The following is a 27986-nucleotide window of genomic DNA, read 5'->3' as shown; positions in this document are numbered from 1 at the left end:
GGAGCACCTCCAGAGGTGAAACCCAAGAACGTCTCCATGGCTCCCAACGACCCCCACCCCCAGCCCCGGCCTCCCAAGCCCCAGCTCAGACCACAGGAAGCTGCACACGGCTTCCTTTTCCCTTTTCTTTCTTTCTTTCTTTTTTTTTTTTTTCTTTTTCTCCTCTTTTGTCTTCCCAGCCCTAGCCCTGAGCGGGCAACCGTCCAACCAGCCATCTCTTGGTCCGTCTGTCAGCCCTTATGCCCACGGGTCCAACCCTGGCTCGGTCCCCGATCACATGACCGTCTCCCACTCCTCCTGCAGTAGGGCTGGCGGCCGCTCTGGCGCCGAGGCCTCCTCGTCCAGCCCCGAGCAGGAGCCATTGAGAAACCCGTCATCCTTGGGAGCAGCCGCGGCAGGTGGTGTGGTTTGGAGGGTCGGGGCCCCTGGCTTGGTGTGGCCGGGGAGTGGGGGGTGGCCGTTGGTGGCGGTGGTGGCGGCAGGCAGCAGGCGCGGGCTGAGGGGCAGGCCGAGTCCTGTGCGGGGGCCTACATTGGTCACACTCGTGTGAGACACCATCGGGCCATAGCTGTAGCTGCTGCTCCCGCTGCGGGCCTTACGCTTGAAGTCCAGTGCCAGTGTCCAGCGGCTCCAGGATTTCTTGATCTCGGCCTGTACCTGCGATGGCCCAGAGGAGGCGGAGCGTCAGGTAGACCCCTCTGCCCCACGTCTCCCCTCCCCAGCCCCAGCCGTGCCTGCATCTCTGCCCCTATGACACTCTGCACCCAGTGGAACCAGAGGCGTGGGGTGTTACTGGAAAATTCCAATGCCAAGCAAAATCCTGTCATCCTCAGAACATGGTGCCTCACTGCAGGCAACCAACACACCCTGAGTCCACAAGGCTCGAATGGCCCCAGGGGTGGCTGAGTCGTTTGCTCCGGATTACGGAGCATTCAACCCGTGGGGCTGGGAAGACGCAGGCTCTGCCAGAGAGTGAGGAGCCCGCAAATCCTAGCACATCCTGAATCATCTGGAAAGACTCTCTGCCTTCAGAATGTCCTCAGGGCTGTTCTCAGAGGAGCAGAGGAACTGGACAGGAGAATGAAAGGACTGGATTTGGGGAACCCTGGCCGTTCCGTGTCCCCCCGCCTTGTCCCAGGGCTGCTCCCCCTCCCACGCTTACCTCGCCATTGCAGAAACAGTATATGATGGCGACAAAAAATCCCTACGGACAGAGGTACATGGGGTCAGGGCCCAGAGGCTGCACCTGCTGCCCCAGCCCAGCTCCCCGCCGCCCTCCCCCGCCCCCCGCCAGGCATTGGCCAGGCCTGCGCACCTGGAAGGAGTTGAAGAGCATCTCGTAGTGCATCTGGATGTGCCAGAGCGTCCCTGAGACCTCGGTGTACGGCGTGGCCATGAACACAATGTAGTGGACACCGAAGAGCGGCATGAGCACCAGCGTGGACTTGAGCAGCTTCCTGGGCCAGCAGGGGTAGGAGGCTCAGCGAAAAGCCGCCGCTCCCCGGGAGGCACTGTGCTATCCACACCCACCTGCCCGACCCCAGCTCTTAGGCTCCAGGAGCCAAGAAGGGGCCTGCGGCTCTGGCCAGAGCAGAGGACGACCCAGTTAACCTGGGACAAAGTGTTCATAAGGGCCCTTGGGGCCTGCACCTGCTGGTCCCTCCAGGGGCACTCACTTCCCCCCGGCCTTCCCTCTTCACCCCGCAGCCCTTTCCTCGGAGTTCAGCAGAGCTGCCGTCCTCTCGAAGCCACCTGCTGCCCCCCGTCCCCTGGACTCGCTATAATCAGCTCTTTGAGGAGGGGTCTGGGTTTGCCCCCCACATCCCCTGCAGACCCCAGCCCTGAACGGCCCAGGTTGGCTCTGGGGTGGCCCCAGAGACCAGGGCAGATCCCATGACTGCTGGGTGAGGCCGGCCAGGGAGTCAGGAGCCGGGTGCTTCCCTCGACACAGGCTCATTCTTGGGCCCTCTGTCTTTATTTTAGTGCACGGTGCTGGGGTGTGATGACCCCGGTGTCCCGAGGAGCCTCAGGCCGGGTGGGCGCAGCTCACCGGTACTGCTGCCGCGTGTCACACCGGCCGGCATTGGTCTCCCGCAGCTTGGTGGCGAGCACCCGGACGATGTTGATAAAGAGGATGAAGTTGAGCTGTGGGAGGGAGGGAGGAAGGGCTGCGTCTCGAGGTGCACCATAGCAGGTTGGGGGGCGCGGGTCCAGGGACCCAGGGCCCCGCCCAGGCTTCCCCCACCACCGACTGGGTGACATGAGGCTGTGGCGCTCCAACTCTGGGGTCCAGGGAAGCCCGTGCAGTCCCCGTCAGGGGCTGGTCACCGGCACCTGCGGAGCCGCCCCCACAGCCCTACAGCCACCCCTGCTCACCACGATGGAGGCCAGGATGGGCACCTGTATGATCCACTTCTTGTTCCCGGAGCTCAAGTCCCAGCACCTGGTGGAGGCCGATGCATCAGCTCCCACCCCTGTGCTCCTGCCCCGGGCCTGCCCACAGAGTGGCCCCAGAGCGGGTCTGCTCTGACAACAGCTGGCAGGGATGAAGGACGGGGGGGTGTTGGGTGTGGCCAGGCCCAAGTCCCCCCTAAAACGTTACTTTTGAGGCAGCCTCCTGTGACCCTGAGAGGGCATCTGGCTGAAGGCTGGACAGAAAACCGAAGCTGGGTCCCTTCAGGCCCAGGGCACAGGAAGCCCCTTCCCATGCTTCATGGAGGAAGAGGGTGCCAGGCGTATTTCTGACCTGTACCAGAACCCCGTGCCCCCCTCTCCGCCAGGACCTACCCGGTGTTGGCCAGGGTGGCTCTCACGCTGACCCACACAGCCACGAAGATGGCAGGCAGACCTGTGGGTGCAGAGCAGGTGGCGTGTGAGGGACCGCAGGGAGCACCCACGGTGTCTCTCCCCTCAGCACACCCTACCAGACCCATTCTTCTCATCCTCAGTGACCCCCAAATGATCCCGTCACTGTCCCTGACCCCCCTCACCCTGGGCTCAAGGGCTGCTTGGTGACAGAGCCACATGCTGGCATGTGCTGCTCTGCTCCTCCCACAGCCTCCTCTTGGGGCTCCTACACTCAGAACCCACTTTAGCCCTCCGCCCTCATCTGGGTTTGGCATCTCCTGCCCACGCGTGCAGACCTGCTGGAGGACCTCACTAACTTCCCCATGCCTGGTCCACTCCTCCCTTCCCTTTAGGCTCTGCTCTGGGAGTTCCTATGGGGAAGGGGCCTCGTATCAGCATTCTTCTATCCCAGCAGTCCCCACCCCCCCAACAACACACACACACACCCAATTTGAAAGGTCGTAGCCCCATGGATGAGGCTGGGTGGAATGACAGTTGTCGTTCCAGTCTGAGTGAAAGCCACAGGGGAATCTCAGTGTTCCCAGGCCCGAGTCAGCTCAGATGACACATGGTACCTCTGAGTGAGCTCTACCTCTAGAAGGGAGCCCGGGTTCCCACACCCCCTCACACTTTGTTCTGGGTCGGGTGCACCATTGGGAGGAGCAGGGTGCGACCCGTGTTTATGGTGGGAAAAAGAGCTGTGACCTTGTTGTGTCACCAAGTTCTGTTGCTCCAGATCTGTGTGTTTCCTGCCCACCCCGACACCCTCTAGCTCCAGAGTCCAGGTCAGTTCCTGGGACCAGGCCCAGGTCTCCCCCAACCCCAGGGCTTGCTGTGGGGGAGGTCAAGGTCAGAGTGTGTGCCAAGGGGCTGTGGGCTGTTGACCCGAGAGCTTCTGGGTGCTGAGTGCAGGGAGGGCTTCAGCTGCTGGGCCTACCCCTCTGCAGTCTGGCCAGTTGCCCCGGAGCCCAGCCAAGCTCTGGAGCTGCCAACAATAATGGACAATTATCGGTAACTCAATCCCGGAGCCCGTGGGGGAGGAGTGCAGAGCCCCAGCAACCCATTCTGCGGAGGGGCTGCTGAAGCCCTGACAAGGCCGAGAGCTCTGCGTCATGGCTCCTGCAGGCCGGGTGGCAGTGGCGTGGACAGCTCCACACGGTGAGGGGACTGGTAGGGAAACAGGGCTCACGGAGCAGGGAGTATCCCAGACCTCAACTCCAGCCCTAGCGTGACCTCCGACCCACCATCCCACTCTGATCCTGAGCTGAATCCTGGCCTGAGAGCACTCCCTACCTCTCCTGGCTGAGCCCCAGTGCCAGGTGAATCTGCCTCCAGGTGAACCCCAACCCCGGGCTGAGCCCAGGGGTGAACGCTGACCGCGGCCAAGCCCTGGCACCTGAGCCTGGGACGGGGTCAGACTCAGAGAAGGAGGTGGGCAGGCCACCCACTGGCTGCCCCACGTCTAGGTCGGGAGAGGCCGTGTGAGTGCCTCACCCTTAGTGCCCCTTTGACCCTGCTGCCCATGGTCCCACCCTTGCCTGTGCCTCTGCCCGCCGTGCCCTCGTACCCCAGCCGAAGACCGTGAAGCCCCACAAGTACTTCTTCTCTGAGAAGAAGGCCATGAAGATGAGGCTATGCAGGTACAGCCCCTCCACAAGAATCCAGTAGTAGTTGGTGGCCAGGAAGTAAAGGAAGAAGGTCACAGCTACCCTGCAGCCCGCCTAGGAGAGCAGCTGGTGTCAGCCAGAAGGCCGGCCTGCATCTGGGGAAGTGGGGTGATGGGCTGGGGGCTGGCTGGGGGCTGCCTATGAGACAAGACACGTCGCACTAGTCCAGCGGGGAGGCAGGGCCGGGCTCTGGTCAAGAGCGGAGCTGAGGAGCCCGAGGCAGGGGGAGGATGTTGCCAGGGGCAAAAAGGCACTGGGTTTGGGGGGAGCGGTTGGGGCTACTGCGCTGAGACAGGAGTGCTAATACAAGTGCCAGGAGGGCGACAGTCACAAAGCCCTTGGCGGCAGGGCTGGGGAGCTAGGCGGAGGAGGGGTGCGAGGGACCGGAGAGACCCCGTGAGGTGGCCGCGAGCGGCTGGACGCCGGTGATAGCAGGAGGCCAGCAGGGGGCGGGGGCGGAGCTGGAGGGGGCGGAGCTGGAGGGGGCGGGACGGCGCGGGGCGGCGCGGAGTCGAGCGCCGGCCGCGGGAGGGGGGCACTCACGTAGCCGGCGGCGGCTGCGGCGGGCGGCGGGGGCGCCTGGGCGATGGCGCGCAGCTCTTCCTCGGTGAGGCGCTCGGCCTCATCGAGCGTGGCGCCCGAGTAGAGCACCGCGTCCTTGACGAAGATGCTCACGGCGCGAAGCATGAAGGACAGGAATAGGTGCATGTGGATGTAGTTGCGCGTGCAGTGCAGCCGCCTGCAGGGCGCGCGACAACACCGTGGGTGGGGGCCCGGGGACATGCGGGGGGTGGTCGGGAAACCAGGCTGTGCGCGGGGCGGGGGCAGGGACGGGGAAGGTAGGGACGCCGGGCCCCGCTGTGGGGTGCGCTGAGGGGAGGGCTGGCACCCCTCGGCCCCGCCCCCCCAACCCGGCCCCACCCCCTCGCCCTGCCCACCTGAAGTAGGCCAGGATGAGCACAGCCACGGTAAGGGAGGCCAGCGACACCGAGTAGCCCACGGTGTAGATCATGCCCAGGCGGTCAAACACCTCCTGTGCCGGTGGGGACACACCATCAGAGCCCTGGGACTCCGGTTAAGGGTCAGAGGCCAGGTTGAGGTGGCGGGAGGCGTCAGGCCTCGCTCAGGGGCCACCAGTGGGGTGGGGTGGGGTAACCTTATCCAGATCAGGGTGGGGAAGGGAAAAGCTCGCACCCGTTCACGAGTCTCATTGGTCAGGAACTTGACACACTCGCTGTAGTTGGCCCATGTCCGGTTATGCCCAGGCACCAGTTCCCAGCTGCCATTGCGGTCACAGCGACGGTAGGCATGGCCTGCAGGCCCATGGGGAGGGTCAGGGCAGGCAGAAAGATCTGGAGCCCTGAGCCCCAAGTCCTGGCACCCCTGTAGTCCCCACCCTACTCCAGCCTGCCTTACCTTTGTGATTGAAGTCATAAATGTAGTCGGGACAAGGAACGGCCACCACCTCACCTGGTGCCCCCAGCGGCCAGCAAAGGATGTGGTCCCACTCGGGCAGGCAGGGGCGCCCTGTGCCCACAGAGACAGACAAGGTGGGGGACACCAGTCAAGTCCATGGTTAGTGACCCAGAAGAATGAACACACCCGTGGTCGCTGGCTCCCTCAGGGACAGGTGTACCCCAGGACTGGAGAACTCAGGCCTGGAGTGTTCTGGAGAGAATGTATTGAGCCTTACTACCTACTGTGTCTTGCATAGAATTGAATCCCTGGCCTCACAGAATTCACCCACAGTCCCTGTATGCAGGTACTGGCGCTGGTCCTATTTTCTAGATTGGATGGTGGAGGCCCATAGAGGCATGTGATTTGCTAGGGTCATATAGCCCAGGGCCCTGCCCTCCTCAGGTGACTCAGCCCCTGGCCAGGCCTCTCTCTTTTTCCTCTGCTCTTGGTCCCACTTCCAGGTGTCCCTGGAGAAGAGCAAGTGCCCAGACTCACTCCCTCAGCTGAGAATGCTCTCCATGTGACCCTTGCCCAGGATCCGGGGCTGGAGGCAGGAGGTCCAGCTTCCAGTCCCAGCTGGGCTCCCGAAGAGCTGCTGACCTCACCCAGGTGTCTACCTTCCTCACTTCTAGTTTCTTCACTGGGTAGCCAGGATTGACTAGATCAGCCCATGCTTCCGCCACCATCCCAGACCACCCTAAGCACCTGCTCTGAGACTCCAGTGATCACTCGTAGGGGGAGGTATAATGCCCCAAATCGAAGTGGTAATTGTGGGATTTAAGACAGGGTGACATATCCTACTTGGGGACTCCAGCCTTACAGCAGAGATACTAAGTGACCTTGGAGGGTCCCCAGCCTCTGAATCTTCTGCCTTCCACTCCCCCGCCCCCCAGCTCCCTACGTTCTCTCTGCAGGGCTCCAACCACAGGACTCTCCAGCCATCCTGGAAGGCTGCCTTGATGGCTGGACCCACCCCAGCTTGGTGAAAGGCTCTCTGTCCTGGGCACCATATTCCCAGCCCCGCCTGGCTAGGCCCACAATTCCCTCTGGTCCCTGGGGAGCCACAGGGTGACCACAGCCTCCCAGATGTGGCCCATCTGGAATCTGCTGCCCACCCAGCCGGTTCAAACCGGCCCTGTGGCTGCAGCCTGGGCTCTGCGTTTGTCTCTCCTTACCTTCCTGAGGGACAACACAGCCCTGCATCTCCCTCCCACTCTTCTCTTCTCCCCTCCTTGTCCCACTGTCTCAGCCCTGCTGCTCCGTGGCCACCCTCCTCCCCTGATCTGTGTCTACAGCCCACTACCCTATGTGTTTGGGTGCACCCTCCTCTGACACACCAAGTCCCGGTCTCAGTTTATGCCTCCTGGTCCCCTCTCTGTCTCTCCCTGTCTTTGGACCTCTCCCTGTCCCTCTGTATCCCAGGTTCTCTGTCATCTCTCTCCATGGGATGGGCCATAGCCCTGGGTCTGCCCGTGGGGGTAGCACGGGACAAGTTCTCTGTCCAAATCTCCTGGGGATCTGGCGCCATCCAGCTGCCAGCCCCCTGCGCATGATACCTTGTGGGCTCTGTGTCCTCCCAGCCTCTCCCCTGCTTTCCTGGAGAGGGGGCAACAACTTCTTCCTTCCCACAAGAGCTGAAGAGCATGAGTTCACACAGAGGCCAGAGCGGCAGGGAGAGTGGGTCCCAGCGGGTCTCAGATGGATGCCCAGGAGGAAGCACAGACATACCTCGGTGCCTGCTGCCAGTGGGCACCTCCTTGTCCTCCTCGGACTCAGGGTAGAGCTTCCCAGATGCCTTCTCCTTCTTAGGCTTCCCTGATGTGGAGGCAGGTACCCATCCTTTGTCTGATTCCATTATGTCAGCTGGGGAAATCAGGGTAGTCATGGCTGTCAACAGTGCTGTGGCAGGAGACCCAGGGTACGCTCCGGCCTCCGAGGCACCCCGTTTCTCTGGTGGGGTAGATCCCTGCCCAGGCTGTTGGGAGAGCTAACAGGTGAGAAAGTGCTTCACAAACTGTAAAGCTCTTGTTGGGTGCAGAAGTAGGCGGAGAGCACGGAGACTGTCTACAGGAGATCAACTGGGAGTGAACGCCGTGCGGGTGTGGGACCAGCTAGTGGGCTGAACGGTAAGTGTGGGCAAGACAAGGACAGAGGCAATGTGCTCCGACCCAGGCGTCAGAGCCAGAGCCCGTGCAGGAGGCCAGGGCCCCGCCAGGGGGCGCAGGGCAGAAGTGGACAGTAGGGGTGATGTTAGCAGAGGTTCAACAGTGAAAATGAAGCCTGGCACCGGCTCCGTGCAGCTCAGGAAGCTGATGGTGTGGACGACATGAGCAAGAGTGTGCAGGTGTCAAGGGTGTTCAGGCAAGTCTACCTACCTGTTCCCGGCCCTCGGATACTCGAGCTAGGAGTTCCCAGAGTCCACAGAGGGACCCTGGAGGCTCTCTGTCTGAGTTGGGCTCGCCTTTCTCTCCATTAGAGAGCTGTTTGAGGTCTCTACCTTGCTGAAAAGTCTTCCTTGTTATCTGACTTGTGCCCCTTCAGTGACAGCCCGAGCAGGGCCCCGGCCCTCCCAGGTCAGGGTTTGCGGCAACAAAGCAAAGTTGAGTGCAGACACCTCAGTTGGGCTAGAATGGCTGTGCCTGTTATCCTGCCTGATCCTGGGGCAGTAGTAGGGAGGTGAGCAGCGGGACGGGGTAGAGCAGGAAGAGAGGGGCTCTAGGAGGATGGGGCGTAGGGGGCGTAGGTGCCTCCGGGCTTCCACAACTAGGAAGAGCACTGGGTTCAAGACCCAGAGTTCAGGGGCCCACCTGATCCCCAGACCCTGATGTGGCTGGGTATGGGAATCAAAGAGCCACCAGCGAGGCCAGTGTGGACAGGGCGGGGACTGCAGAGACCATGTGAATGCCTGTGACTATGAGCAAAGTCCGTGTGCTACAGAGTATGTCACTGTGTGCCCTTAGGTCCCCAGCATTCTAGGGGCCAGCTCCAGACAGGAAACTGCTCTCCTCGGCCAGTTGACGGCGCCTGGGCCTCTTCCAGATCGATGAGACTAATCAGACAGGAGGCAGAGGCCTGGATGAGTGCTAATGAGCTCCCATCTCCGCTTCCAGGAAGTGGACTCAAGGAAGAGACCAGCTGGAGATGGGGCAGGAGCTGAGAAGGCGGGTGCCCCTCCCACCTTGACCTTGGCAGGGGTCCCTGAAGATGCTGCGCTGGTGTGCAGAAGCCCACCCAACCCCAGGTCAAATGCTCTCTCCCGGACAGTGACCATGACTCAGAGTCATAGATACCATCCCTACCCCTCTATACTCCTCCCCGTCCAGTCCCATGGACCCTTGATTCCTCCGACCTTGGACACCTCAGCCTTGTCCTCTGACCAGGTGGCCTTCTTCAAAGATCTACTTATTCTTCTGGACCTGCCTTGGATACCTCCTCTTCCAGGAAGCGGTCCCAGTGTACCCCTCTCAGGGCTCCTGATTCTGTTGTGTCTTGCCAGATCTAAGCCCTCTGGGGCTGATTCGGATTGTGGCTGCCTTCCTACTCCCTGATCCCACCCTGGGAGGGAAGGTTCTGCATTTCAGCCTGCTAACTTTGATCACAAGTCACCCCCCTTTTAAGTGGAAGCCCCCTCTCCTGGTGCCGGTTGGTTCTGCATCCTAGGCTCTCACCCTCATTGGGCCCCTCCCTCACTCTCTTGACCTCGCCCCCGGACCCTCCTCCTCTGGCCCCGCCCCACCCGGCTCCGCCCCCACCTGGCCTCTGCAGGACTTCTTTGAGCCGCTTCTGGCACTGGGCCTGGGCGCGGTGCAGCAGGAAGATCTGCTCCTCTTTGGTCATGACGTCATCTGCATCCACCTACCAAGTTGAACGTCAGACTGCAGGCAGGCCTTTCCAGAGCACTGGCAGGTCCCACAACCATCCCAGCCTCCCTGATGGATTCCCCCCTTTCCAAAGGCTCTGAGTCTAGAATTTGGGAACTCTGCCTTGTGTTGCTCCCATTTTACAGATGAGAAGTTGCGGCTCCAAAGGGTAGAGACTGTCCCACCAGGATATCCTCCTGGTGGGAGGGAGGGGGGATGTCCCCTGCCTGCCCGCTAGTAACCCTGCAGGCTACTATTCTCTGTCCAGTCTGTTCCCCAAGGGTACATGGGAAAGGGATGGAATGTCCCAGGATGGATCTTCACAGGATCCTGTCAGTTGGGGACCTGGTGGGGAGAGCGGGTGGATAAAGAGTGGTGAACTCCGGGGAAATAAACCAGGCCTGGATTCTTTCAAGCCCTAGTACCCTGGGGGACCTTGGAAGTCACCAATTTCCATCCTGGCCCTCTCCCCAGTCACTGCTTTCCCCAGTGAATGGTGAGTGCCTCAGCTGCTCCCACCCTTGCAGTCCCAAGAGCTAGAGGTCCGAGGAATTGCTGGCAAGTGGTCTGGCTGGGCAGGCACTCCTGTGCCGGTTGTGAGTGGGAATCACCCACATCTCACTGCTTATCTGAAAGCTCCTTCCCCTGAAGCCGACCCTGCGTTCTGACAGTGCCAACAGGCCTTCGCTCCTGCTGTTCCCTCCGGAATGTCCTTCTTTCTCTTCCTTCCAATCTGCACACCCCGCGCACGGCCTGACACCCACCGGGATACACTGGCATCATTTTGACGAAGAGAACAAGAATATCATGGGCGTCGGGGTGGGGGGTGTCTCACCCTGAACATGTGTTCCCCTGACTCAGAGCTCCAAGTGGGTCAGAGTAAAGGCAGGATCCTGCCCTGGGGACAGCTCAGTGTGACCAAGGCTAGCCACTTCCATGAGTGTGACCTACAGAGACTACTACATCCCTCACATCCCCTTCCCCCTTAAGTGAGACTGAGTCCCCTCAGACACCCGGGGCTGGGCCATGTCTGTCCCCTTAGACCCCTCAGTCCCACGGCAGAGTCTGGACCCCTCAGACCCTCAACGGGCAGAGCTGCTGCCCGTCAGCCGTCCCAGGACCCGTCCCCTGTCTGAGTGGGGCATTGCAGGGCGGAGAGCCAGGGGGAGGCAGGGGAGGAAGGAGGCTGGGGAAGGGGCGGGCTGGCCGGGCGGGGCGGGTCAGGGAGCCTGGCTGCAGGGTGAAGTTAATTGACCGCGTCTCTCAGTGGCAGCAGCGAGGGCTTCCAGGGCCAAGGAGTCTCCAATTGGCTCCTCCAGGCTCGGGTTCCGCTGGTTTCACTTAGCGGAGGCGCGTGCGCGTCTGTGCGCGTGCGCGCCGTCCAGAGGCCCGCGCTCACCATTTGGCCGCGGGTGCGCGCTTGACCGGGGGCGCTGTCTCTGTGCGTCCTCACGTGAGGACTGCCCAGCATGTACTTGGGGGACGTGAGCCTCAAGTGTCTGGGAACACGCGTGTGTACGTGGGGTTCTGGGCAAAGGTCGACGTGTGTGTGCGTCTGCCAGTGTGTCCTGCAGCTGTCCTTAACAGGCGTGTCTGTCGGGGGTCTGTGCCTCTGCGTGTCTCTGGAGTCTGAGTTGCACCCTGAGATCTCAGCTGGCTCAGTGGCTATGGACCCCCACCCCACCCCAGGAAGGGCTGGAGCAGATTCCCATGTGTTCTATTCTCCCCCAGCTACAGCAGATTGGGGCAGAAGTAGCCTCACCGGATGGGGGTTGTGGGGGAAGAACTGGACCTGCCCTAATCCAAGGGGCTCTGGCATTGCGGATCCAGGCTGCTGAGGAGTCTGGTCCCCGTGTAGCTGCCCTGCTCACTTGGACCCATGATCACTCCCTTTCGCTACCATTTCCACCATTACAGCGAGTACCTCCATCAATAACCACCACCCGCCATCACCACCACCACCGTCATGACCTTGACTAACCACACCAAACACAACCATCACCATCTCCTATCACCACCACCACCTGCACCAGCACCACTCCCACCATGAGTACTAACTACCATTACCAGCATTATAACCAGCATCACCACCAACCCAACCATCACCACCACCAGTGCTGTTGCTACTGTGACCCACACCCCCACCACAGGGATCACCACCCCCTGGATCACCACTATCACCAGCGCCATCGAAGGCAACATTAACACCATCACTGCCATCACCATTACTGCCACCAGCCCCATACCCACTGTTGGTACCACCTCTGACGTCCTCTGATCCTTACTCCCTCACCACGGCCCCGTCCCCACCTCTTCTCCTGCCCACCTCCATCTCTCTCAAGACAAACAGATACTGCGCCGTATTTTTTCCAGTTGATGGAAAGCTCCTGAGTGACTGAGGCTTCTACCAGTCTCCAAAGACTGGCACACCAGCCCTCCCAGTAGACAGACTGGTCCACTGATGTGGCTGAGGGCAGGCAGTCATGGGTTGAAAATGGCCTATTTGACAGATGGACAGAGGGACAGGTGTGCTGGCTGAGTGATGACCAGGAACTAACACACACACTCAGCATCCGCCTGCTGCTCTTGGCTTTACCTCTCTGAGGCCAAGAGGAGGTACCCACTGTTCTCTGGAGTCTGGTTTCCATGGTGGGGCTGGGAATGCCCAGGGGAAGGGAAGGGATGTGCCTCCAGTACCCCCATGGCCCCCAAACTCCTCCATTCCTCCAAAGGGACGGAGGCCCCATCTCTGGCCTCCCTGGACTTGTAGGACCCACTTCTCTGTCCCCCAGTGACGGCATGCTGCAGCAAGAGGAGTCTAAGCCAGAGTCCAGCAAGCACCTACCCAAGGAAAGGAGGGCAGTTCTGCACCAAGTTCATTTCCACTTGCCTTGAAGGGCAGCTCCCCTGCGTGCAAGGTCCCCCTTCGCCACCCCCCTCCAGCTGCACCCTGTCCTCACCTAGCAGATTCTGCTAGCCAGCACTGGAGCTCGAGGCCCATTGCCACCACTGACTGGCTCTGTGTCTAGGACAGTTGCTTAACCCTTGCAATCAGGATGATCCAAAGGCTGTTGGTGAGGTTCAGTGAGAGCCTGGGCATGGGTGGGGGTGGCGCAGAGCTGGTGGCTATAACTGTTCCCGTTAGCGGTAGTGGCAGCATCAGATCATGGCTCTCCTATTCTGGCTATGGGCACCTCTCCTTCTGGGCACTGACAGTGGCCCCAGGCCGCAGACCTAGAGTGGCAGGGGGAGAGTGAGTAGATCACCAAGTCCAGGGGGCCACAGTGAAGGGTGGAGGGAAGTGGGACTCCAGGAGGGTGGGGAGCAGGGAGTACAGGAGGGCCTACTGGGTGAAGTGCGCCTGATGAACTTCTGGGAAGATCCAACCCAGACTCCCAGTAAGAGTCCAGGTCACCGCCAGGCCCCCTGGGCTTGGGGGCCAAGAGAGCCCTTGATCTGTCTCTGCCCTGACTGGGGAGGTCCCGTGTCCTGGGGTTGAAAGGGGGAAGTGCAGGCAGCTGATCCTCCTCCTGGCCTGGTGACTCTGTCTGCTGCTCCCTCTCCCCACTATGCCCCTCTTCCCCTTCCTTGGCAGAGTCCAGGTCTCTCTGGCCCAGCTCCTGGTGCTAAGAACTCAGGCTTGCATCAGTTTACATCCAGAGAGCCTGTGGGTCTTAGGTTTTGGGGGCAAGGGCTGAGGGACCCAGGGCTGGATCATGGCCTGGGGTCACCCACCACTCATGGGCCACCCAGCCTGGCACCAGCTGTTCTGAATCCCCCCTACATCCCTCCTATGGTCTTGGGTTAAGGCTCGGCTTCAGTGTTCCTCGCTGCAGCACACTCCCCATGTTGAACCCCCCAACACAGAGCCTCCCCGTGTGCACAAGCGTGCACGGTATGCTGTTTGTGAACGTGCAGGGGGTGGGGCGATGTCCTGACCTCGGGCCCGAGCGGGGAGAATAGGGACAGGGGGTAGCCTGGGAGCAATGAACTGGTGTCTGGGGGTTCCAGGCAGAGTGCGGGTGAAGGCTGGAAGCCAGTCTGTCATTTACAAACATAGAAGCTGCTGTCCCAGGGAGAGAGTAGTGTGTGGTCAAGAGGCCCGGATGTGTTTCTCATTTCTTGAGTTCAGAAGCTCAGACAAAGAGAAAAGCCATCTGCTCACTACCCCTCCCCTGCGGGGGCAAGTAGCTCTTTCGACCTCGGCTCGCAGGGAAGCCCCATGGAGGATGGTGTCCGAGTTGGGGGTGGGAGCGGTGTTGGCAGTGGGGGTGAGGACAGGGGGGAGGCAGCATGAAGGCTGCTGATGGTGATGGAGGTGTGATGGGGACAGTGGTGGTGGAGAGAGCCATGATGGGGACAGTGGTGGTGGAGAGAGCCAGTTCCACGCCACTGACCAAAGGAGGGCCACTCCTCTCAGTTTTTCTCCTAACTGCCAAATTCCACACATTTGCTGTCTGTGATCCCAGACATGCCTACATTCTCCTCCCGGCAAAACTCAGAAGGAAATACAAGGGCTACTTCTTCAGTGGCCGACACCTCTGCCTTTGGGAAAGGGGCTTCTTCCACTAGATGCCGTTAGCCTCGAGATGCCCTCTTGGGTCATCTCATCCATCCCTCTTCCCGGGTTCCTCCTGGTCCCCTGGGGGAAGGCGGCTGTGGGCTTCCCACTCACCTCCAGAGAAAGCGGACCTGCCTGGTATCCAGCCATCCCTTCTGCCTGTTGGTGCCAGCCACGGACCCTGGCACTTTATCCCCATCTCCTTGAAATTCCACCACATCCCCACCTTACGAATGGGGACACTGAGGCTCAGAGTCACAGTTAAAGAGAGGCAGCAGCCCAGGAGAAAGGACACAGCCCCAGGGACCCCCTGGTGCCAGCCTCAGTCCCAGCGTTCCTGAGTCCTCCTGAACCCTCCTGAACCCCATCAGGCAGTCGCCTCCCAGCAGGGCCTGGGAGGCAGGCTGCACAGGGGGAATTCAGGTGTGGGGGCAGACAGAATGGGGATGGCACGGCGATGCTGGAGGTGATGGCATCTGATGCTCAGCTCTAAAGGGACAGGGGACAGTGGCGCCCTGTGGTTAGCAGCTAGGGGAGGTGTACCTCCAGAAAAGGCAGAAGGAGTAAACCTCAGCTCGCAGGGGACCCCCTCGTGACCTCCTGGCCTTCCTGCACCTCTTCTCCAGGTTCCACTACTGGGACCTGGGCTGGCACCCCTCGTCGTCTCCCGTGCCAGCTGGCTAGGGACTCCTCCCCGCCCCTTGCTGCCCTCTGTCTGTCCGGCTGGCCTGAGCAGGCTGGGACGGGCTCCCTGCCGGGGACACTCCTGCCCCGCCACCGCTGACAAGTGCTGACTTTTCCTCCCCCTCTCCAGGCCTTCCTGAACAGGCTGCCTGTGTTCAGGGCTGGGAGGGGCTGGGGGGGGGGAGGCACTAGTGACGCCTCTCATCCTGGCCAGCGTGGACGCCTTCAGGGCAGGGATGGAGCCTAGGATGGCGGAGTTGGCTGCTGGACCCACTGGATCTTCACAGGCCGCCTCTACCTGGCCTGCAGGACCAAGGTCCGCAAGGATAGGATGGCCTAACCCACCCGTATGCCTGGTCAGCAGAGTAAGATCCCGCCAGGTCTCACCGTCGCATGAGGCCGGTCCCGGAATTGGGGTTCTTTAGGGTTTGGACGTTTCCAAATGTCTTTGTGAATCTGAGGTGAAACCCTGCTCTCTTGTCCAGTCACACTGCATTTTGCAAACCACTTCAGTGGGTCTGCAAACCCCCCACGCCACGCTTTCTTAATCCCAGGGACTCTTTCCCTGAAAGAGCTGCCTTCCTGGTGTGGTGGCTGGACCAGGGAGTGTCCCCAGAAGGCCCACAACAGGAATCTGGGGGAGGCCGCTTGACGCCTCATTAAAACATTCCGAAGAAAACCCAAGTTCCCGGGAGGGCTCGGCCCCCCTCCTCCCGCTCTGTCCACAGGCCGTTCCCAGAGCTGGGGTGCATGGGGGGGGGTGTTTAAGGGCAGGTGATAGAAAAACCTTCAACAAATCAATACAAAATGACAAATAACCCATAGAAAGATAAGTAACGACTCTGGACAAGCTCTTAGAAGAGGGACAATAGACCAACGGAAAGTCAAAAGCTCACCGGTAATTGGCAAGAGACACCATTTTTCGCCTGTCAGAATGGCAAAGGTGGCACTACCCTATGAGACAGGGTTGTTGGGGGAGACCCTCCTGCTCACTGCTGGCATTGTGAGTAGCAACCCTCACAGACAGGCTTTCTAGAGGGCAGTGCGGCCGTGTCCAGTAAAATAAAAAACGTGATGTGCTTCAGACCCAGCAATGACAGAATCTAGAAATACCCTACAGGGAAACCGTCACGCAGGGGCACAAGATGGCATTTCCAGGAGCTTCCCCGCCACCATCTGGAATCACACGCGCGCACACACAAAAAAGTATGCAGGAAAGATCTAGAGGTACCTTTGTAGATTTTGGAATACTATGCGCCATTAAAGAAAACAGATTTATATTTACTGACAAGAAGATCTCCAGGACACACTTTTGAGTGAAAAAAAAAAAAAAAAAGCACACGGCCGAACCTTACCTACAGACAGATACCATTCATTTAACGACACACAGAAAACAACAGAAAAGACTGTCTGCTCTATATGGACACAAAAATCTTTGGGAAGATTTGGTATCTTTTGGAAATAAACAGAAAAAGGTCTGGGAGGATATCCCCATCCAGAGTGTTAAAAGTGGTTTTTTCTACGGGGCACCTGGGTGGCTCAGTGGGTTAAAGCCTCTGCCTTCGGCTCAGGTCATGATCTCAGTGTCCTGGGATTGAGCCCCGCATCAGGCTCTCTGCTTGGCAGGGAGCCGGCATCCCCCTCTCTCTCTGCCTGCCTCTCTGCCTACTTGTGATCCGTCTCTGCCAAAGAAATAAATAAAATCTTTAAAAAAAAAAAGTGGTTATTTTCTAGAGGAGCACTGGGACTTGGGAGTCATCAAGGATGAATTCTGTTTAATCTGTATTATATGACTCTTTTATGAGAAAGAACATATTCAAGTATTAGTTCAATTAAACACAAGAAAATAAAAGTAAAACAACAGAAGGATTTTATGAAAGAAAGAAACAAAGAAACAAAGGAAGGAAGAAACAAAGAAAGAAAGAAAAAAAGGAAAAGGAAGCAAAATTTAAAAAAACCCTGCAGTGGGACATGGAGCTCTCCTGTCAGCACGATTCCCTGCCTCGCTTTGGAGGAAGAAACTCGGTGTGAGAATGAGAAGACCTGGGTTCAAGTCCCACCTCTGCCACAGGAACCTCAGGGCCTTTTCCCATAAAACGGGTGGGTGAAAGGACGTATTGAGAAAACATTTATGACGGTTTCTAGCTCAGAATCGGAGGACAGTCATTGTTCAATACATAGTGGTTCTTTCTGGTCTTTAAAAGAGGGCCGGTGGCCACACTGGCCCCGGAGCAGGGGAGGGGCCCCCTATACTCTCAGCCACCGCAGTCCTTTCTGAGTCGGACCCGAGGTCACAGCTCTACGCTCAAGGCCCACCCCCCATGCAGACCTGCTTCTTCTCCCACTGCAGTTTCTCCTTTACATGTGTGTGTGCTGGGGGCGTCCTTAGGATGAGGCACCTCCAAGGACAAGACCACCTGTTCGCCCCCTACTCACAATCTGTGCGTCCATCCCCTCCTTCAAAATTCAGCCCACAGCTACTATTCCTTGTAAGGACAAGATGGACTGGCTAGCTGAGTGTGGCCACAGCCGGTGTCCTCCCAGCAGGACGCTCTTTGGTCCCGAACCCTGAGGTCTCTGGAGGTGTGAGCCTGCTCCTGGGGCTGCTGGGCAGGCAGCACACAGGTTTGGTGACAGGGGCTATGGGCTGAGTTTGGTGGGGTCGGTGGGCATCAGCACAGATCTGGGTGTGAACGGCAGCCCCTGGGTTCAAAAGCAGAAACTGGCGGCTGTCAGTCTCCCGCTGGTTCCTCTTGAGCCCAGGGAGCACACAGGGTATGGGGTGATCCTCAGGCCACATCCTCTAGCTGTAAACCCAGGGAAGGTCCAGTGTATACACGGCCTGAACCTCTAGACACTGACACCCTAGCAAGGTCTCAGGGCAGACCCCGCCGTGGTATCCCTCCTCCAGCCCGGCCTTCAGACCTGAACCATGGCTAAGGGAGGCAAATTCTTTGCACATGCCTCAGCTTCCCCAGAAGTAAGTGTGGGGCCCTGGGGTGGCCCATGACCCCCTCCCCATGGAGACACAGGGCTTAGCACTAGACCGGCGTGCAGTACAAAATGATCATAGGGACTGTGTGCTCCAGATTACTTTAAAATGGGAACGATAGCAAAACCTTTTTTAGAGGGTTGTGGGAAAGATGAAACTAATACTGTAAAGTGCTTGGGACAGTGTCTGGCAAGTAGAAAGCACTAAAAAAGCATTTATTAAATAAAAATAAACAACAGACCTGGGGGCACATGTGTTCACAAATGCACACGTGCACACACACACACACACACGTATGCACGACTATGCTCCTGCAAGTCACGTGAAGACCCAATGCTTCGGACACGTGTGTCTACAGGGGACACACGCTCACACGGACCTAGAGAACAACCTATGCAGAGTCCCAGCGAGCCCCGCTCTGACACACAGACAGCTCTCAGCACACTCATGCCCATTGTCCTTCCTGTCTATCCCAGCCTGGCCCAAGGGGAGGGTGGGGAAATGGCTCCAGGTCCTTGCATGTACTTTTGCATGAGTCTCTGAGCCTCAGTTTCCCCATCTACAAGTCCTCGTATGGGGTGAGGTCTCTGGCTTCAGGGAGCCAGGGTCGCGAGGGCACGGGCACCAGGGAATGCGGCATGTTGAGGTCCCAGAGGAGAAGAGAGCCTCACTCAGGGGATTCTTAGGCAAAAGTTCTTGCTGTTTTTTACAGATAGGGAAACTGAGGTGTGGAGGATAGCCCCGGTCCTATGGGCCTTGGAGCTGGAGGAATCCCAGAACTCCTGCCTTCCCACCTCAGGTTCTGCCTGGGGTGGAGGGGGTGGAGCTGGTCAGGAGAAGGGGGCTGCATGGCTGCCTGCTCGTTTCTCTAGAAGGCAGAAGCCCCCACCTGGGAGCTACTGGGGAGGAAGCAGGGGCCTTGAGGTCGGACATACAGGCAGACAGCCTCCTCAGCTACGGGCTAGTCCCGTCTGATTGACTCCCCATGTCCTGGCCCCCAGTTTCTGGCCCAGGAGGAAAAGGATGCTTTCCTCCATACCTCCAGCTCTTGGCTTCTGCCAGTGCCTACTTTTCTCTGCTATTCTTGGTCTGTCTACTCCTGCTCTGAGAAGCTCTCATCTCCACCCCCCTTTGTCTCTTTTCTCTCTCTTGCCTTATCTCCCAATCTGCCTCTTCTTCTCCCTCTGGTCTCCCTCTTGGCTCTGCTCTCAGGAGGGTATACATGGGGGTCCCTCACTCACCAGAGTCCCCCTCCAGCATGTTTCTCCTGGAGGAGTGTCCTGTGAGGTCAGTCCCCTTCAGGAGACCTCCATCCTTCTTCCGTGCCACACCACAGCCGCCTCCCTGGGCAAGGGCGTCCACATGTTTGCACGCATGTGATCGTGAGAGCTGGAGGGGACCCCTAAATCCTATCCCCTGCCTGGGTGATTCTGAGCTCAGACCCACAGCCCTGTGTCCTGGGTGGCAAACAAAACTTGCAGAAGACACAGGCCCAGGAACAAAGTCTGTGGGACCCTACATCAGGGCCAAAGCCCAGGCTACTGCTAGATCACACTGTCATCCCTAAAGGGGACACAGCCAGAGTAGCGGTGCTCACAGAAGCAGAAGATAGAGGAACCCCAACCACAGATTTCCAGACCTGGGATCCCGAACCCAGGCTTCAGAACTAAGAGGACCATAGGCATCAGGAATGAAGTCCAGACACCCCAGAGACAGCTGGCACCCAAGCTCTCTGGTCCGAGGCGACGCTCATCCAAAGTTCGAATTACTCAGGGAACCTAGACTCTGTGCCCTGGATCCACCCCAGGGACCACAGAGCAAGCCCGCAGCCTGTCCTGGAGTGCGGGCGAGGGACTTACCAGCGCGTATGCGGAGCTGAGCACCGGGCAGCAGAGCAGGAGCGCCAGGCCGGGCGCGATCCGGACGGCCCCCATCGCCACCGCCTAGGGCCCCGTCCCTCGGGGCAGCCGCCGCCGCCGGCCCTGGTGGTGGTGGTGGTGGGGTACAGAGCTGCGTCAGGCCGGGCTGTCCCGCCCACGCCCGGGCCTAGGGGACCCCGGAGGCCAGGCGGCCCGAGGCCCCGGGGCCCGGCGCGGGGCCCATGCGCCAAGGGCTAGCGAGCGAGGGAGCGCAAAGGAGAAAGAGAGGGAGGGAGGAAGGGAGGCAGCCGGGGGCCGGGCGGGCGGCGGGCGGGCGCCGAGCGCTGCGGAGCTGCCCGTCTGCCTCGGAGCGGAGAAATCACATCCATATGGCCGGGCCCCCCGCCCCCGGCCCGCCCCCCGCCCCCCCCACCGCGCCGCCTTTTCTGTCTTTTTCTTTTTTTCTTTTGGGGAACTGGGAGCTGTGGCTTCGCCCCACGCCCAGTGGGGGAGGGGTCGGGGGAGGGGTTGGGGTCGCGGTCTGCAGGGGGCGAACCGGGCTGTTATTTTTAGCTTCGCGGCTAGCTCAAGGACGGGATGGGGGGCGGGGCGGGGGGCGCGTTTTGAGCCGCTCGGGGCGTGCAGCTTAGGGACGCGATCCCAACTTTGCAACGACACTGAGCCCTTCGGTGCTCGGGCCGCCAGCTCTCTGCCCCTCAGCCCCCTCGGACCCATCCTGTCCGCGGCCGCTTCCCGAATCCTCTCCCCATCCTGGGCCGGAGCCCCGCCTGCGCCCGCGCAGCTGAAGCACGCCTGCGGCCGGGACGCTCTGCCTGTCGGCCTGTCAGTCCGTCTCTAGCTCCCCCAGCCTTGGCCTCCGTTCTTCCAGCAGCCCCGAGCTCCGTTTCGGTCACTCCCTCGCTCCCTCCCTCCCCTCCCCCTTCTCTCTCTCTCTCTCTCTCTACGAAAACATTTGCAAGTTTCCAAAAAAGCCACGGAGCCGAGCGGCGCGGGGCTGGCGGCTCCACCGGGCTCCGAGGAGGCGCCGCCGACTGACACCGAGACGGACCAGCCCGGCCGCCCCGGCCAGGCCCGGAGTCACCCCTACCCAACGCCGCCGCCACCCCCTCCCCGGGGCGCCGGTCCCCCGACCCCGACTTACTTTGAGCGCGCCGCCGCGGCCCCCGCTTAGCCATGGATGTCGGGGACCCCCCGACAGCCTCCCCAGGACAGCGCCCCGTCCGCGGCCCCGGGGGCACTTCATGGGGCTCTCGGGATCCCCTCTGGCCGGCCTGGCCTCCAGCACCCCCCGCCCGGCCGCCGCTCAGAGCCGCCGCCCGCCGCGCGCGTCCCTCGCCTCGGCGTCTGCCGCTCCCCCTCCCCCCGCGGCCGGGCGCCTCTTCCCTCCCCCGCGCCCTCCCTGGGCCTCTCCCGCCCCCGCCCCCCCTCCCCCGCGCCGCCTCCGCCACGGGTGTGCGGAGCCGCCGAACGGAGCCCGCTGCCCCTGCCCCTGCCCCGGGACGTTTCTCTAGAGGCCGCGCCCCGGGTCGCCAGCGGCGGGATGTGAGTGTGAAGGGGACGGGGCCAAGGGAGCTCTGACATCGGGGCCCGGGAACGGAGCCCGGGACGCTGCCGCCGCTCCATTCTCTTCTCCGGGAAGCACAGACGTTATTTTTTCTGATCGGCCTGCCGGGTTGGGTGAACAGGGGCCCTCAGCCGCGAAGCAGGACCTCTTCACCGGAGGTACCCCGCGCGCCCCCGGCCGCGGCGCTGTGTGTGCGCCCGCGCGACTCCCGCTCGGGCTGGACCGGGGTCCCTGGGGAGGCTGCTGGGCCCCCAGCCCCGCGCCCGGCTCGGCCGCCACCGCCCTCCTGCCCCGCCCCGCCCTCGCCTGGACCCCCAGCCTCGGGAACTCCCGAGTGGGTAGGTCCGCAGTGCTCTAGACCCGCCCCTGCCCCTGCCCGCGAGGGCTCACGTCCCTCTCCCACCCTCCCGAGTCTCTCCCCGGGTCGGGGGTCTCTCAGAGTCTTCGACCCTTCCAGACGCCTGCCCGGCCTCCCCAGCTCCGCCCCGGAGTCCGCCGCTCCAAGTCGCCAGACCCGGGGCTCAGCCGGGACCCCCGCTCCCGAGATCCGCCTCCTTCTCCACCCCCTCACAGCCCCAAACACTCCCGGCCGGCGGGCTCTGGTCCACCCGGGACCCTCAAGTTGGGGGAGGAGCGAGAGGAGTCTTTGGGGGCAGGGGCGGGGTGGGGCGGGGTTACGTGCTCCGCCTCGGGAGGGGACGCTGTTAGCGCTTAGAGGAAGGGGTCTGAGACCCCAAGTCCGCCACCTTTCAGGATCACGCAGAGAAGCTGAGATGCTGGGAAGGCCTGGGATGCCTGGAGCCGAGGGCTTTCAAGGATGGTCAGGAGGAAGCTAATGTGACTCTTGGGGCCGTTAGATATATTATCTGGGCTAAGTGGCAGTCCCTGCTCACCCACTTACCGGTTGTGTATCCTGGGCAGGACGACTTCCTGCTGTCTGGGCCTCAGTTTCCTCATCTGTAAATCGGGGACTTGACCAGCTGATTCAAAGGGCGCTTTTAACTTTACTGTTTTAGTGCTGCGGAGTGTGGGTGTCCAGACCCATGGGCTCTGTGGGCTCCCCAGACTCAGCCTGTGGAAATTGAGCTCCTCACAGCCCCCAAACCAGCCCCCACCCCATCTCAGGGATGGTCCCTACCCTTCATGTGAATGGATCTGCAAGCCTAAGGCCTAAGGCCACTGGAATCCAGCTCTAGCCAGCTTCTCTGGCAGCCCACCTTCTTCCAGGCCCAAAGCCCACCCATCTCCCATACACAGTTGTCTGCTTCCCTATGAGTCTGTGGCCACATCCTCCTCTGTGCCCCACTACTTTCAAGTTTCTTGCCCAGGTGATTAAGGGCGATGCTGTCTGAGGCAGTTTCCTCCAGAGGTGACACTCCCCAACAGGTAGTGTCCTCTCGACTCCCGACCTGCTCCCCATGTTCACTCCCCTGCCCTTGCCTTTGGAGTTTACTCTGCTGGGATCATGGTTCTCTGCCTGGTGTAAAGAACATCCCTCCCTCTTTTTTTGTGTGTGACCCCATCTCTTCCACTACTTGGGGGGGCTGTGATTTGGGGGCTACCCCCTGTGGTGTGTGGATTACTTGGGAACAGGGACAGAGGATCAGGTACCCAGAGAACATCTGTGGTTCTTCAGTGTTACATTTTGATGGTCTCTGTTTTATGTCTCTGTTTCCAAGCCATTCTACTCTGTTTTATGGCTTTATGACTGATCACCCCTGCCCTGTGGTGATAGGAAAAGAAAATTCATAGAGTCACTGGGGCAACTGGGGTAAAACTGGGGACTGATGTAGGGAGTCCTCAGATCCGATACCGGAAAGCTTGAGATTGGGAAACAAACAGTATTTGTAGTGGGGAGGACCGGGGTGGAGGGGTGTGGGTAGGGCTGCAGAGAGGGGTCCAGTGGGCTGTGGGGCCCTTAAGGGTGCTCTTCTAGCTGTAATGCATGTGCCTCACCCCAGAGGTCCCTGACGGATATTCCAGAACTGTTGGCTGAGGCAGATACCCTAAGGCACCTCCTGGCCCCTGGTTAAAGTGCCACCATGGGGATTGGGTGTCGCACATTAACTGGTAGCACCCCAGTGCCTGGCAGAGCCAGCCAGCCTTTTTGTCAGACAAGCCCCAGGGCCCCAAGGGTCAGTTTCTGGTCAGTTTCAGGTTAGTTTCAGGGACATTTGAAAAGGCCTGATAGGAGGGAGGGAGTCCCCTATGGGGACACCCATCTGTAATGGGGACCTAGGAGGAAAAGCCAAGATCCCTGGAGCTCAGAGCTGGAGCAGGATCTGGGCTCTGGCCCAGTGGCCCTAAACTGGACTCTGCTGCTGTGAGTAGGGGTCTGGCAAAGCTATACAGACCCTAGAGCCAGGGTGGGCCCCAGACTCAAAAAGGAAAGACAGAGGCTCAGCTCTCAGCCCTGCAGCCTGGCCTCAAGACCCTCAGAAAACCCCTTGTCCCGTTCTGGGGATTCTCTGGAAAAACTGGCCTGTAAACCCTCAACAGTTCATCTCCCATCCTTAGCCCCAAAGTCAGCTTGAATCCCCATCTCAATCCTAATCCCATCCTGAGCTCCCCCCCACCCCCAATGTGGAGACTTTATCCCAGTCTGACCTCTAATCCCTGGCTGAACCCTGACCCCAGGTTGAGCCTCCACCAAGCCTTAATCCCAGACCTCTCTCTGGTTCCAGGCCCCTTTGGAAGCTTTTCAAGGCAGGGGGCTGGTAGGGGAGGGGATGGCCAGGCCATCAGTGAACCGAGGTGCCACTTTTATAGCCATTTCGGCTGCTCATAAACACCCCCCACCCAGATGAGTCACTGGAGGCTCCCACAGCAGCTGGTCGGGCAGCCCCCTCCCCTTGCAGCAGGAAGCCTGGTTTTCTCACCTCTCAGGAAGGCCAAGGGAGGGAAGCTGGGGGCACAAGGGGCCGGGAGGCTCTGTCCGAGGCAGGGAGCACTCCGGGGGCACCTGGAGGTGTGGGCTTCCTGTCACAGACTCCCTCCTACAGTAACACCAGAACCACAGACATCCCCATGCAGGCATGCCTTGTTGGCCCCACAGCGTCACACAGGTACACACACCCACACACACACCCACACACACACACACACACACACACACACACAATGGGGTACTGTGGCCTTGCTTTGCCCCTCCCGGCTGCATTCGCGTCCCAGGCTTGCCTTGGACCCCACTCACCTAGAGCCCACAAGGTCTTCCAAGCAGGGCCTGGAGACTCAGAGCAGGCTCAGGTTGGCCATGGAGAGGCCATGGATGGTTCTAGCAGCTTCTGGGGCTCAGGCCTAAGCAAGGATGTTGCCGCTAGGGACAGGAAAAGGCCTGAGTGAGAGCTTTTGGTTGAAAAGAATAATTAGTTATTTTTTACCAAGCCCTGCACCAGCCCAGGACTTTGTCCCAGACCCCTAGTGGGGGAGAAGAGGCAGGTCCAAGTGTTCGGTGCCCTGAGCTGGGCCCTCCCCCACCTCCATGGGTGTGCTTGACAGGTGCCCAGGCCCGCTTGGTCCCTCCAGTGGGGGTGTGCCTCAGTGGTCCTCTCCTGGCCTTACCAAGCCTGTCTCCAGCTAACTCTCCTTCTATCTATTCCTGTGTCCCTGTCTGCCCCTCCTGGCTTTTCCATGTCTCAGAAATTTCAGGCCCCATGAGGTATGAACACAGCTACTATGAGTGATTTCATTCATGTTTGGGACACCTGAAGAAATCAGATGGAGGCTCAGGGTAGCTCATACCCAGATCATAGGCGGAAAAACTGAGACCCGAGAAGGCCTCCCCTCTCAGTCCTGGGTACTAAACGTTCCCAGGGCGGGGGACATGTGGGGACACTCATTCCAGCCAGCCCCTGTCCTAACCCTGCAGCCCCAAGGCCACTCTGTATCTGACTCCTTGCCCACTGGAATGTGGGCTCTTGGCGTGAAGCCAGCCAGTGACACCTGGGCTCAGGGTCCGCATATGCAATTACAGGTCTCGGAGGCAGAGGGCTATGGCCAGGATGACCTGCCTTCCTCCGTGGTTCTGTGGAATGGGCTGCAACAGAACCAGGGCTGGGTCCAGACACCAAGAGTGAGGATGCAGACAGAGGGAGGAGGCCCTGCGAGGTCCTGGCACCTCACCCCAGCACCTGGAGACCCTGGCTGGAGGCTGCCCTTCCGCCGGAGCCCAGCCGGAGCCGGTTTGGGTCTGGAAGTCCCAGGCTCAGCCTGACGAGGTGTAATGATTCACATGGCAGCTGCTGCTCAGCACATTCCAGTCGGAGCCCCCAGTGCCCGGCACGTGAGGCGGCGGGCCCCAAACCAACCCCCAGCAGCTAGGGCACGTTCCTAGGGCGTCCATCCCTTGGGGGCCGCCCTTCCCCAGGTCTTCCAGGCTCCTGGGGAGGGCAACATACTTTACAGTTTCCAAAGTACTTTCTAGTACATTCCCAGGCTGGAGAGGGAGGCAGAGAGCCTGTCCATCTCTGGCCTCCAGGTGGGGGATATGAGGCTGAGGGAGTAGACCGGGCTGGTTGGGGGGGATGGGGTATAGGGGAGTGGGGGCCTGGAGTGAGGCTATGACAAACAAGCATTTACGGGGTTCCTGTCCCCTCCCATGCTGGGCTGCTCCCAGGTGTGCAGCTCCAAGGGGGGGGCCTGAGCAGATAGGCCATTCTGTGACCAGTGCCAGTGGGGGGACTAGATTTCAGCTTGACAACTCAGTGGGCAATAGTGACCAAGGGGAAGCGACTCCTTCGCCCTCTCTCCAGCCTGTTACTTGCTGACCCTCCACTCTTGCAACCTCTCCCTCCTCTGAGCCCCCACATGCTCCCTTGGGAGCCCTCACTGGCTGGGGGAAGTGGGAGGCTGGGGGGCTGTTCTGCCCTGACCTGTGGGGTCCCCTTCCTGCTCATGGCCTAGGTTTCCTGATCTGCCATTAACAGATGGGCAGTTCAAGGTTTGAAGGGGCTCCATCAAGGGTCCAGGTCCTTGGGGCTTGGAGGCAGACATGTGACTCTGAAAACCTGAAGTCCTCTCTGGACCCCCACCCGGTGGGCCTCCGACGCTGGCCAGGCTGTGTTCCTGCAGTGAGCCCCAGCCCAGGGCTCTGAGGGGCGAGCCTGGCCCTCAGCTCCGGGGACGGGAAGTTGTATTTTGGTCCTGGGTCCTGGGGAAGGAGGCAGGGGGAGAATGGCAGCTCAGACCCAGTCATGTTTACTCGGGCCCGGCCCCCTCTGAGCTCAACAGGCCCATTCATTGGGAGCCCCATAAACCCTTCGGGGCTCCCTGAGGTTCAGAGTGCCTGGACGCCAGATCTAGCTGCTGCCCCCAGACCTGATGGAGAGGGGGTGAGGTGGAGATGGTCTCAGTTGTGCCTCAGTTTCCTGACCTCTCCGTCGTCAGAGTCATGGTTGTGGCCTGTGAATACGACAGAGCAGTTGAGAAAATCGAAGGGGGCTTCATGGCTGTGTCCCATCATACCAGGTTTCTGAGAGAAGCTCCTCAAATCCCATGGCCTTCAAGGCAAGCCCAAGACCCCACACCTGGCCCTGGGGTGAGTGCAGATATGCATCTCGCTGCGGTGGATGGAGTCCCTTGTTCTCTCCCGCATACGTGCCATCTTCAGGCTTCCCACTCTGCTTAACCAGAGGGGTGTCAGGTATCGGGAAGGGAGGCAGCGGTGGCTTTTGCTCAGTGGGAAGAACCATGGCTTGGGGGTCTGAGTGCTCCCCAGCTCCCTGGTGACCTTGGAATGGTCCCTTCTTCACTCCAGGCTTACCAGCCCCCCCACCCCACCCCATCCCACCTATGTTGGTTGGGGTTGGTGTGGACATGCTCCCAAATTCTCCTGAGCCCTACGGTTCCCATGCTAGGCAGCTGAGTGGGGAGCTGGTGGTGGGGAGGGGCGGCTAGGAGCAAACCCTCCCAGCCCAGATGCCTCTCACAGCGTCCCCGCTCGCCTGGGCAACCTGACCGACCTCTCCGGACCCTGGTTGGTGGGGAGAGAACGGAGTCTCCTTTCCCAGACGCCTTCCGGGTGGGGTGTGACTTCCTGCTCTAGTGGTTGTAAAATCCCCTGAAGCCTGGTGGGTCCCTGGGGGGGAGGGTGTCTGTGCCTCGGAATACCCCCTCCCAGGCGTGTTTGACACGTGTTTCCTCCTCTCCCAGCATGGGCTCCCGCTGCTGCTATTTATAACTTTTAAGAGCTCCTGCCGACTGCAAAGTTTTCTTAAACTCAAAATATCACCGAGGTCCTGGGCACGCGTTCCAGAGGCCGGCTGGGCCCTGCGGTTTGAAGGGACAGGGGGCCAGGAAGGAAGAAGCAGAGGGAAGGGGGTCAGCTCAGACACTGGGTTCTGGCTGGGGGCTAGGGTGGGGAGACCTAGGGCTGGGGACCCCTAGGTCGTGATGCTGGGCCCTGCGTGGATTAATTAGAGGGATGCTCTACGTGGGTGGTCCTTGGTCAGGCTGGGCCATCTGAGGACGGCTGG

General features: G+C 60.2%; 1 protein-coding gene across 4 annotated transcripts; it reads right to left on the bottom strand.

Moving 5' to 3' along the window:
- Positions 1–113: 113 nt before the first annotated feature.
- Positions 114–24819, bottom strand: LOC111144074 (parathyroid hormone 1 receptor). Of its 4 annotated transcripts, XM_022498169.1 has the most exons (16): positions 24707–24819; positions 22415–22585; positions 19929–20051; positions 9725–9827; positions 7701–7835; positions 5931–6041; positions 5709–5827; positions 5453–5547; positions 5058–5253; positions 4415–4568; positions 2788–2848; positions 2377–2443; positions 2051–2145; positions 1316–1457; positions 1163–1204; positions 114–657 (listed from the first exon to the last, which is right to left on the bottom strand). In XM_022498169.1, the coding sequence occupies exons 3-16, from the start codon at positions 20001–20003 to the stop codon at positions 274–276; spliced, it is 1779 nt and encodes a 592-aa protein (XP_022353877.1). In that variant the 5' UTR covers positions 20004–20051; positions 22415–22585; positions 24707–24819; the 3' UTR covers positions 114–273. The 4 variants fall into 4 exon arrangements, with proteins under 4 accessions (XP_022353877.1, XP_022353878.1, XP_022353880.1 ...); XM_022498170.1 differs by lacking the exons at positions 22415–22585; positions 24707–24819 and adding an exon at positions 21091–21298; XM_022498172.1 differs by lacking the exons at positions 9725–9827; positions 22415–22585; positions 24707–24819 and adding an exon at positions 21091–21157.
- Positions 24820–27986: the final 3167 nt, after the last annotated feature.

This window comes from Enhydra lutris, unplaced genomic scaffold (assembly GCF_002288905.1).
Source record: "Enhydra lutris kenyoni isolate GAN:26980312 unplaced genomic scaffold, ASM228890v2 scaffoldscaffold10, whole genome shotgun sequence".
NCBI lineage: Eukaryota > Metazoa > Chordata > Mammalia > Carnivora > Mustelidae > Enhydra > Enhydra lutris.
The sequence above is the reverse complement of the archived record's forward strand: the minus strand, read 5'-3'. Positions and strand labels throughout refer to the sequence as shown.